This window comes from Hyla sarda, chromosome 3, assembly GCF_029499605.1.
Source record: "Hyla sarda isolate aHylSar1 chromosome 3, aHylSar1.hap1, whole genome shotgun sequence".
Taxonomy (NCBI): Eukaryota; Metazoa; Chordata; class Amphibia; order Anura; family Hylidae; genus Hyla; species Hyla sarda.
In genome coordinates, this window is record NC_079191.1 from 313,840,440 (window position 1) to 313,852,602 (window position 12,163).

General features: G+C 38.5%; 1 protein-coding gene across 12 annotated transcripts in view; it reads left to right on the plus strand.

Annotated features, from left to right (window-relative positions):
* ARID1B (AT-rich interaction domain 1B) overlaps window positions 1-7,179 on the plus strand; it is a 405,450-nt gene extending 398,271 nt beyond the window's left edge. For 4 of the 12 annotated variants that reach the window (XM_056567075.1, XM_056567073.1, XM_056567074.1 and 1 more), the window contains 2 exons: window positions 2,318-2,448; window positions 3,979-7,161. In XM_056567075.1, the coding sequence (XP_056423050.1) occupies window positions 2,318-2,448; window positions 3,979-5,730 (1,883 nt within the window). In that variant the 3' untranslated portion in view covers window positions 5,731-7,161. Of the gene's footprint in view, window positions 1-2,317; window positions 2,449-3,978 lie in introns of all 12 variants that reach the window. The other 8 variants (XM_056567065.1, XM_056567066.1, XM_056567064.1 and 5 more) reach the window with 7 other exon arrangements.
* Window positions 7,180-12,163: the final 4,984 nt, after the last annotated feature.

Consider the following 12,163-nt stretch of genomic DNA (forward strand, 5'->3'; position numbering starts at 1 on the left):
AGCTATAACATGTATTACACTGTTCATAGCATTGATCAGTGTGATCTCAGGCTTGGAGCAATCAAATGCCGATTGGACAGCGTGTAGCCAGGTAGGGGGCCTCCCGCTGTTCGCTCCGCTGAGCTAACTGGCAGCATATTCTCCCGTTTTAGATGCTGCAATCAACTTTGATCGCGGCCTTTAAAGCATTAATACTGGACATGATTGGCTGATAGCAACCAGGACCCCGGAGATTCGAAGCGCACTCAGCTTCTGAGCGTGCTTCACAGATCGGGAGCCAGCCAAGGATGTAAATATACGTCCGTGGTTATTAAGGGATTAATGTTCTTTAGGCTACTTTCACACTGCCGTTGCACCCCGCCCTTAAAAAGGGCGTTAGTTTTTTTTTCCAGCCTATAATGGCCGTTATTGGGACAGGGCACAACGGGCAATAATGGGTCCTGATGGATCCAATTTATTATAGTGGGGTCCTTCGGGCACCGTTATTTATTTTTATTTTTTTTAACTGTCATTTTTATTAAAGAGTTTTTCAAAACACAAATCAAGACATAGAAATACTCAAAGAACAACATGAAGGGGCGGACCCAACAGGTTGCGAACAAAACACTGGTACCAGGCTAACAAAAGGCAGCTATGGCGAGGCCAAAAGGGTACATAAACACTAGCAAAAGCATCCAACACCTCAGCACCAAGACAGTATAATCGGGCCATTAGCCATGGAAGCTCACGAGGGCTCATCCCCAAATAACAACAAAATTGGTAATTGCGCCCAAAGGGCTGCAAACATAATAAGGGAGAAACAAAAAAAGGGGGGGGGGGAGATAGGAGAGACACAGAAGGGGACCACAAAAACAAACACAGACCACAAAATCGAGGAGCAGAGGGAAAGAGAATCAGAAAGAAAAAGAAGGGAAAGAACTGAAGCTATATAGATCAGGGTGGCTGTCGGTCAGAGAAGCGGTTCCAAGGTTCCCAAACCGCAAGAAAGGAGGGGACAGAATTGTTTGGGCCCCGTTATTTTGTAGCAGGAGTAACGAGAGAAAAATACTGCGCAAGCAGTATTTTTTCTCCTGCTATTCCCCCTGGCTCCCTTGACGGCCGTCACACTGCCATGTCCCAACAGCAGTGTGAAAGAAGCCTTGGTCATATATGTCCCTACCAGTTTTGAGTCTTGTAGTATATTGTGAAGAATCCTCAATCATCAAATATTGTTAATATTTTTAACACCAGGTCTATCCTGTTCTATAAAACAACAAGTATCTAGTCTGTATCAAATCCATTACCTCACTTTTTCAGCACCACTCTGTCCTGTGCAGAGGATAGTGGTTAGTGGCCATTTCGTAGAAGAGTTATGTTTTAACATTTCTGTATTGACCCTTTACGTATATATTTTCCTTTTAACAAGTCTTATACAATTTGATTTGCAATCCTATGCATTAATATGGTAACTCATTTATTTGTATAGCTGTTAGATGGCTCTCATGGACATAGTAGTTGATCATTTAGAATGTATTATCTTTTAGACAAGCTAGTATCAGAAGAAACATATATTTGTTTTGGAATGTAAAGATTATTACATTTAGCTGCAGAATTAATATCCTTAAACTCAAATGTTGTCATGTTTTTAAAAGCTATGGACACATTTGAAAAGGTTTTTTTTATTTTTTTTTATCCTTGCCATGTATGCATAATGTTGAAAAAAATGATTAAAGAGGTGGTCCAACGAAAAACTATTTATCCATTTCCATTAAGCAATTTCCAGCCACTTGGACCCCCCAACAATCTCCTGAACAGGGCCTGGATGTCTGCGAGGAGCGCATGCTACAAACTGTACGCACACCATTCATTTCTATAGGAGTGCCGAAGATGCCAGTGTTCAGCACTCAGACCTCTTCGGCTCTCCCATAGAGAATGAATGGAGCGTGTGCTACAGATGTCTGTAGCATGCGCTTCTCACAGAGAGCTGAAGCCTGTTAAGCAGATTCTGAAGGGTCCCAGTGGTTGAAGCCCTCACATCCACACACTTATCCCCTATCCTGTGGCTAGGGGATAAGTTGCTTTTCTTCAAACCACCCCTTTAATTATATTAAAAGAGTTGTACATTTGCTTGTACAGCCTCTACAGTTTTCATGTACAGGTATTAGGAACATTTTAATGACGTCATATTCTAGTATCTTTATTTTTCATTCAGGAAACAAATTAACAATTAAAATCAATGCAAAGGTGTCCATAGACTTTAAATTATGGATAATTCTTTACTTTGCGATATGCCAAGTGATTTGTTATGTTAATGTATTCTTTTCAACTTTCTTAACAGTAACACCCGAGGCGTGGAGAGTGATGATGTCTCTGAAATCTGGTCTCTTGGCTGAAAGTACCTGGGCTTTAGATACCATCAACATTCTGTTGTATGACGATAGCACAGTGGCAACTTTCAACTTGTCTCAAGTGAGTATATTCTTTATATATAGTTCCTGGTCACTCTGTTGTACACAATTTGACTTGCAACATTTAACATTTTAACACTGGTGTGAATAAGCATATCATTAGATATGGCCTAGTCATCAGGATTCTGCATACCTTTTTTGCCTGGGCTCTTGTCCTATTGGGTTTTTTGGTCTTATTTGCATAACAAAAAGTCTCCTATCTTGGCAATGGAAAGGATTATAGAGATAAAAAAAAAGTATGCCTGGAATTCTGATGACTAGCCCTATCTAGCATTTGCTTATTTACACCCGTTTTCCATCTGACAGGTTCAGTGTAAAGCTACATTAAATGATAAATATCTTTGCAATCACTCATTCTTGTCCTGCTTATTATTTCTTCTGTGTTGTCACATGAAAAGACATAATACAGTATTTACAAATATGTGAGGGGTATATGCATTCATGTGAAATATTGAAGTTGCTGCCAAAAACAGAAATGAAAAAAAAGTGAGATGACCCATTCACTATAATGGATTGAATGTTGTATATGAGTGACTATGTCTGGTCCATTTCCTGAACATATACTTTTATTTAGGAGACTCAAATGCATAGTCTGCTGCACAAATAAAATTATACTTTCGAGAAATTAGTCAAACGTAAGTCACTAGTAGACTACATTCGGTCTGTTAGAGTAAACAAGGTTTTAGCCCAGATTTTTTATGGGGAAAAAAAATAAATAACAATAATTCTACTAACATAAATTTTTGACAAAAATGCCTGCGGGGAGTTTTATCAAAACCTGTCCAGAGGAAAAGTTGTTGAATTGCCTATAACAACCAATCAGATTGCATCTTTCATTTTTGAAAGGGCCTCTGAAAAATGAAAGAAGCGATCTGATTGGTTGCTATGGACAACTCAGCAACTTTTCCTCTGGACAGGTTTGGATAAATCTCCTCCGTAGTTCTTACAAGGAAGATTAAGCTCGTCTGAATACTCAAATGTTATGCAGATTTTAAATGTAAATTTTTTTAAACTGAAGTTTTCTTTAAAGAATGTTTATATTTATGTAGTAAAGTTAAATGGGTGTTCAATGGTAAAAAAAAAAAAATGTAACAAAAAAAAAAAAATCTGCCAGCAAAATATCTAATAAAATATATTGCTCACCCATTATTAAATCCCCCACTGTTTTAATAGTGATCTGGGTCAACACATGCTCGTATGGTGACTTGCCAGTCATTATGTGCCAATAAAACTGGCTGTAGTGATGGCCAATGACAGTTAAGACCAGTGATTGGTTGTGGTGGTCACATGCTGATATGCCACATAATTGATACTTAAATGTAAACAGAGATCCATGCAGAATATAGTAGCATGGGCACTGGATGAGCTAGACCAATGTGACTTTGTATCTTCATTCTCAAATATATTAAATGTGTACCTGCTTGCTTTGTTAGCATAACAATGCTTCTAGCCAAATAAAAAACTGTTATGGATCCAAATGTCATATTCCTGTTTTTACTACTATTTTTTTTTTTTCATTAATATTTAATAGCTACCTGGATTCCTGGAGCTTTTGGTGGAATACTTCAGAAAATGCCTCATTGATATATTTGGGATTTTGAAAGAATATGAAGTTGGTGAAAATGTCAAAAAAGCACTTGAAAATGGTTTAGAAGTTATTTCATCTATAGAAGAGGAGGAAGCTGCTATGGATTATAAGGCAGATATTGAAGAGGAAGAGGAAGAGGATGAGCTTAATGATCAAGATGAACATGATCAAGATGCTCAAAGTGTCATTGGAAAAGACCCTGTAAAATTAGAAGATCTCTCTTTTGTCAAATCAGAAACACTGAGTGATCAGTCTGCATGGCCAAAACAAGCCAGTAAGTTTGACAAGCTACCAATCAAGGTTGTTAGGAAGAACGACCTTTTTGTTATTGATCGATCAGACCAACTTGGGCGGGTACAGGAATTTAATAGTGGACTCCTTCATTGGCAACTTGGTGGAGGTGACACAACTGAACACATTCAGACACACTTTGAAAGCAAAATGGAGATACCCATGCGTAAAAGATCACAACCCACAATCAGTTCACCAAGCAAAAAGAAAAAAGAACTTAATATCGAAGTGTTAACAGAGAATGAAGAGGACCAACCAGAAAAGAGCATAACGGCAACTATTGATGATGTTCTGTCTGCAAGGCCAGGTGCTCTGCCTGAAGACTCTACAAGTCCTTGTCTACAGACAAACAGCAACAAACACCTATTAGGCATCAACCAAGCCAAAACTCATAGGAATATTACATTACTGGAAGATGAACCAAGAAACAGAGATGAAACTCCTTTGTGTACAATAGCCCAGTGGCAAGACTCTTTAACAAAACGCTGCATTTGTGTGTCAAATATTATCCGTAGTTTGTCCTTTGTGCCTGGAAATGATGCTGAGCTGTCAAAACACCCAGGTTTGGTCTTGATTCTTGGGAAATTAGTTCTCCTTCACCATGAGCATCCAGAGCGAAAACGAACACCACAAACTTATGAGAAAGAAGAGGATGAAGATAAAGGTACCAGCTGTAGCAAAGATGAATGGTGGTGGGATTGCCTCGAAATTCTGAGGGAAAATACTTTGGTCACATTAGCCAATATCTCTGGACAGCTAGACTTGTCTGCTTTTACAGAAAGTATCTGTTTGCCAATTTTAGATGGCTTGCTACACTGGATGGTATGCCCATCTGCAGAGGCATATGATCCCTTTCCAACAGTAGGGCCCAATTCTGTTCTCTCGCCACAGAGACTTGTGCTGGAAACCTTATGTAAACTCAGTATACAGGACAATAATGTGGACCTTATATTGGCAACACCACCATTCAGTCGCCAAGAGAAATTATATGCGACTTTAGTTAGGTACGTTGGTGACCGCAAAAATCCTGTGAGTCGGGAAATGTCTGTGGCACTGCTTTCAAACCTTGCTCAGGGGGATACATTGGTAGCAAGGGCCATAGCTGTGCAGAAAGGAAGCATTGGGAACTTAATAAGCTTCTTGGAAGATGGAGTCACCATGGCCCAGTATCAACAGAGTCAACATAACCTCATGCATATGCAGCCCCCCAATTTGGAGCCACCTAGTGTAGACATGATGTGCAGGGCAGCTAAGGCTTTATTAGCCATGGCCAAAGTGGAGGAAAACCGATCCGAGTTCCTTTTACATGAAGGTCGTTTGTTGGATATCTCTATAACAACTGTTCTGAACTCTGTGGTTGCCCCTGTCATCTGTGATGTACTCTTTCAAATAGGACAATTATGACACCAGTGGGATGCCAAGCATGTGTGAAAGGAGAGTAGGAAGTCACATATAACTGGCTATTTTTCTGTTCTTTTATCAAGATTTGAGAGAAGAAAAACAAATAAAAAATAAAAATGTTAAAAGGATAAAAACAGATTTGCTCCACATATTCTGTCATTTATTTACCAATTGGAAATTCAAAGAAATGGTTCATGAGTTCAAAAATTGAAATTAGCTGTTTGTGTATATTAATTTTATTTTATTTGTCTTAACCAAAGTCGGTGATTGTTTCATTCAGAGGTCATTCTGGTTTATTTGTTTATTTTTCTGTTGGTTGTATACTTGGGGGACTGATTGCTAAAACTGTTCAAGCATTGTAAAATGAAATTGTATCAATTCTTTGCCGAAAATGAGTTTTCTTTAAGGTTTTTTTTTTGTTTTGTTTTTTGAAAATTTGTCCCACCTTGAGTTATATATATAAAAAAAAAATGTACCAAACCTGTGTGCAATAGAATGGATAGTGAAAATATATGTAGACAAGGAGCCTAAGTTTTGGAAATACTGTTTTTTTATCCTTTGGATAACAGGAACATTAGAATAGAAGCTGAATGAGTAGACTATTATGGGGAAATGAAATACTTTTGAACAGTTATATTGAAATGAGTTGGATAACACACACACATTGTCATAAATAAATCTGGTTTTTGTTTGACTTTTCACACGAAGACAACAGCCTTTAGATATCACATCATATATTTTTTTCTATTTTGTTTTCTACTTCCCTGGGGCTGTAATGTATATAAGAGATGTATAGGCCTTCGCGTTTTTTTTTTTCCTGTTTTCTAAAACATTCATTTTAGTACATAATTTGTCTTTTTCCCCATGATGTGGTGAAAGTGATAGATTTTTATGGTCACCTCATTTTTTTCTTCCTATTCATGGCACAGAAAAAATGAGTAATTCTCTCCTGGCCATATCTCCAACCAAGAGGGTAATGTGCAAGTTTCTGTATGTATAAATGAATGCTCTACTTCAGGATTGCAGCTGAATACTTTGCTTACTGGTCACTATGTGGAAATAGTTGTCTGCCAACTGAATTAGACTATGGTTATATAATACAGACTGAAGTTATTACACCATAATGGATGAAGCAACAAAACTATTGAGTTTTTTCAGTGATGATACTTAACATATTTGTATTTCAAAAAAATGTAGTTAAAAAAAAAAGAAAATGAAAAAAACTTGTTGTAAATTCCTCCTTTTCCTCTGGCTTAATGAATATCATTTATTCAGTATAAAATCTTTATACTATATGTTCCACATGTTAAGAATAAATGTACATTAAATCTTGTTAAGCACTGTGATGGGTGTTTTTGAAAAATCCCTGTTTTGTAACGTGAACTTTGCTCCAAAGTAAGGAAGAGATAAATGGTGTCAATCTTCAGCATTCATATTATACAAATAAACCTGTGGTTTAAATGTATTACTTATCTACATTATGCCAATGGAATCCTGCCATACTACTATAGGTAATGACTAATCTAGCAACAACAATGGTTGTCCAAGAGCCAATAAAATGACAGTATTGTGTCTTCAAATCATAAGCCTAAAGAAAGTTAGTGACTGGTTTCGATACTCACAAAATATTCCCATTAACCCCTTAACGACAATGGACGTAAATGTACATCATGGTGACGTGGTACTTAACACACCATGACGTACATTTACGCGCCGCCATGAACGCTATCAGCAGCCAGGGACCCGCAGGTAATGGCGGACATCTGCGATCGTGCAGATGTCCGCCATTAACCTCTCAGATGCCGTGATCAATACAGATCACAATAAATTCCTATAGATCATCCAAAGATGAGATACAGATCACGGCATCTGCGGCAGTGCGGTACTTTGAATGGATGATCGGATCGCCCTCTGCGCTGCCGCGGGGATCCGATCATCCAGCATGGTGGCCGGAGGTCCACTCACCTGGCTCCGGCCATCTCCCAGAGTCTTCTGCTCTGGTCTGAGATCGAGCAAACCAGAGCAGAAGATCACCAATAATACTGATCAGTGCTATGTCCTATACATAGCACTGAACAGTATTAGCTATCAAATAATTGCTATGAATAGTCCCCTATGGGGACATAAAAAGTGTTTAAAAAAATGTAAAAGAAAAAAGAAAAAAAATTTGAAAAATCCCCTCCCACAATAAAAAAAGTAAAACGTCCGTTTTTCCATTTTACCCCCCAAAAATCGTTAAAAAATAATTAATACACATATTTGGTTTTGCCGCATGCATAAAAGTCTGAACTATTAAAATATATTGTTAATTATCCCGTACAGTGAACGGCATAAACGTAAAAAAATTTTAAAAAGTCCAAAATTGCTGCTTTTTTGTCACATTTTATTCCAAAAAAAAATGTATAAAAATTTATAAAAAGTAAAACCTAAGCAAAAGGGGTACTGATAACTACAGATCAAGGCGCAAAAAATGAGCCCTCATTTCGCCCCATATACGTAAAAATTAGAAAGTTATAGGTGGTCAAAATAGGGCAATTTCAAACATACTTATTTTGTTAAAATGGTTTGAGATTTATTTTAAGCGGTACAATTATAGAAAAGCATATAACATGGGTATCATTTTAATCGTATTGACCCACAGAATAAAGAAAACATGTAATTTTTACCGGAAAGTGTACAGCGTGAAAACAAAACCTTCAAAAATTTGCTAAATTGCGGTTTTCTTTTCAATTTTCCCACATAAATAATAGTTGTTTGGCTGCGCCGTACATTTTATGGTAAAATAAGTGATGTAATTACAAAGTACAATTGGTAATGCAAAATACAAGCCCTCATATGGGTCTGTGGATGGAAATATAAGAGAGTTATGATTTTTAGAAGGCGAGGAGGAAAAAACGAAAATGCAAAAATAAAATTGGTCTGGTCCTTAAGGGGTTAAAGGGCTTGTCCCAAATTAAACAGTCCCAGTGGTCAGCCCCCCTTAAAGGGGTATTCCGGGAAAAAACAACTTAACGCCTATCCAAAGGATAGGGTATAAGATGTCTGATCGCGGGGGGCCTGCTGCTGAGTGACCCCAGCGATCTCCCTGCAGCCGCCGCATTCTATGCGGTGCCACGTCTCCAGTTTCAGAAACCTCCGGGTTTCCGGGACTGGGGACGTGACATCATGCCATGCCCCCTCCATTAATGTCTATGGGAGGGGGCGTGAAGGCCATCATGCCCCCTCCCATAGACATTAATGGAGGGGGCATGGCGTGACGGCACATCCCCAGTCCCGGGAAAAACCGGAGGTTTCCAAAACTGGAGACGCAGCCCTGCATAGAATGCGGGTGCTGCAGGGAGATTGCGGAGGGTCCAAGCAGCGGGCCCCCCGCAATCAGAGATCTTATCCCCTATCCTTTGGATAGGGTATAAGATGTTTTTGCTCAGAATACCCCTTTAAGGTATCCCCAGAGTAAATAGAACTGCAGCTTGCATGACCAGCCTCCACTGCCTTCACTGTTGATGGGTCTTTAGAACATATCAGAGTTCAGCACTTGGCTATGTTGGGAAGTCCTATAGAGAATAAATGGAGTAGCTGTTAAGCATGTACGCTGCCGCTCTAGTTACCTGGGGGACAGTTGACCTCACCAAAATCTAGATGGTATAAAACTTGCTTGATAAAATATACCTTCTGAATTATGTTGGACCTGCAATTGGGACACAGGTACATATTGTTATATTTGGTAGGATGGACCAAGCCAAACCTTATGGAATACATTCTCCTTAAGTAAGATCTCATATCTGCACAGTATTGTTTTGCTGCCCCTGATCCCAGGTCCCTTGTCCATGTTTTAAAAAAAGGTTTATTCAGACTTTTTGACAGTGTCAGCTCATTGAAGGCATACTTTTTATATGTACCTTTTTCAGGGTATAAACCAATACAATGAGATTGGAGGAACTAACAGCAGTCAAGACTGACAAACTTTCTTCCCTATTTTACTGTATGGCAGCCATGGATGAAGTCGAGCAGGTTCGGGGGTTGATTGACCTCTAACACCCGTAACTGTTAGATCATGGGAAGGATACTTTCTACATACATTTCTCCACCTTCCTTACTTATTTTTTTGTGATGTAGGTGTGTTGACCAATCTTATTGTTTCTTTTGTCTGGCTCATAAGATAAATTAATCCTGTACCCGTTTACAGAAATTGAGGTCAGATTTTGAATTCATGATTTGATTCTGGCTGTCTGCCATGTTCAACTTAAAATCTGAAAAAAAAAACCCTGGTTCAACCTTAAAATGTTACTTACCCTGCTATTCCAGCAACAGTTATCCTTTCGATTTTGTTTACATGCTGGCATTGATCACATACTTCACTGCCAGATGATCATGGCAGCTAATGACTGCCCTAAACTGTCACCATGTTTTCTAGCATCCCTGCTTTGGCCAGTGATTGGCTGCGGCCATCACATGCCTGTATCATATGTCATTGTAGCTGGCTTGTAAATAAAGGCTGGTATGGAACTGAAACTTGAAAAGCTGGAGAGGTGATGGACTTAAAGGGGTACTCCACTGCCCCTGAATGTGGGCATCAGGGCTTGTGATGCCATGCCCCCTCGGGACATCACGCCACACCCCCTCAATACAGGTCTATGGTAAGGGGCGTGACGGCCATCACGCCCGCTCCCATAGACTTGCATTGAGGGGGCTTGATGTCATGAGCCCCGGCACCCGCACTCAGCATTCGAACAAAATGTTCCGAACAATGAGGCAGTGGAGTACCCCTTTAAAGCACTACTTTCATTAGTAAGAACATTTTAAAAATTGCTTGTCAGTGTAGTAATGTGCCATAAGACCGGTATACATAATAATATACACGTGTTAATATGTAAAATACCTTTTGATCTATGTATTACTGTGATGAGTCTTTCTGCAGTTCTCCTGGAGGTGTTTTCCCTAGAGCATGATAAGCTCCTTTCCTCCTCCCTCCCTCTGCCCTGTCATGAGATCTGCACAAACCTTTTTATATTTGCTAAACTTTTTACCTAAATGCATGCTCTATATAACACTAATGCAGCCATGTGAACCTATATGGTGCAAGGGCAGAAAAAAATACTGCATTTGGTGCCAAAAATAAAGATTTTTACAGCTTTGCAACCGCCATGTTTGTAAAATGACCAACGAGAAGCCATTATGCATATAAATAATAGTTTAGCACCTTGTATTGCTTGTCACTGTGCATGGGAATGCTCTTCTTCCAAGCTGTCTGCATCTGGTCTGTGCTCTAAGGCACAGAATGGAGATAACCACACCTCCCTCCCCTCAAATATTTTGTTCCTATTTTGATGGACTAAAAGGCTGGATTTTCAAGGTTTGTTTGCGAAATTAAAAAGACCATTTTTTAAACCCTTTTTTCACATCTTTAGCAATCACATTTTTTAATGACGTATATTAGGAAAATGCTTAGTTTTTAAGGAAGTATTAAATAAGTTGTTTTTAATGACAGTAACGCTTTAACAAAAAAACTATTTTTTATTGCATTTATGCTGATATTAACTTTTAATATTGGCACATCTGTTAAACCCCATTAATATTTTTTACTTTTCGTTCTGAACATTCGAGCTTCGTAACTTTTAAAAATGTTTAAAGTACGAGTGAATAAGGGCTTGTTTTCTGTACTATCAGCTGTATTTTCTTATTGGTACCATCTTCTGGGGGTACATATCTAATTTTTTTTTTTTTTTTGGGATATCAAATACCAGCATTTTTGACAGTTTATCCAAACTCTTCCAGATGCTTCTTTGTCAATAATTCTTACTTTTTTTATTTAAATGTATTTATTTAAAAGGGTAATTCTTTAAATGTTTAGGTTTCTCAGGTGTTTGCTTGCACAATACACTGCAATACTTTATTTATTTTAATAATTATTGTTATTTTACCATTATCATTTTACACCTGACTCTTAGGGCTTAAACACATATGATTGCATAACATAGATGGCACCTGCTGCATAAGGACTGGGCTCAGCTCCAGAACCTGCGACAAATTTTCCCAAGGCATGTTAACCCTACATGTACAGGGGTTCACAGAAACTTTCAGGAGTTTTTTGCTGCCTAAATCATAGGCAGAAGTAAACAAGAACAGCCTCTCTTATCACAACAGTTGATACTTTTTAAAATTCTGCAGTGTTTTAGATAAATCACAGTTTAACAAACAGTCTTGAATGGGATACCTCATTATCTGGTTGGGCATGCATAGCTTTTTCCTATACAAAAAGCTCGTCAACCAGTGGTGAGGAGAAAAGCCTTCTGGGACTGCTTAGATGACTAGGTACCTAGTTTCTGGCTGTTTTTAAATCATAATGTTGTAACATTATAAAGTGACTCATAGCCTGTTGCAATAAGGGAGCCTTTTTTCCCTATTTTACACAGCTCATAGATCGGGCAGCATGAAA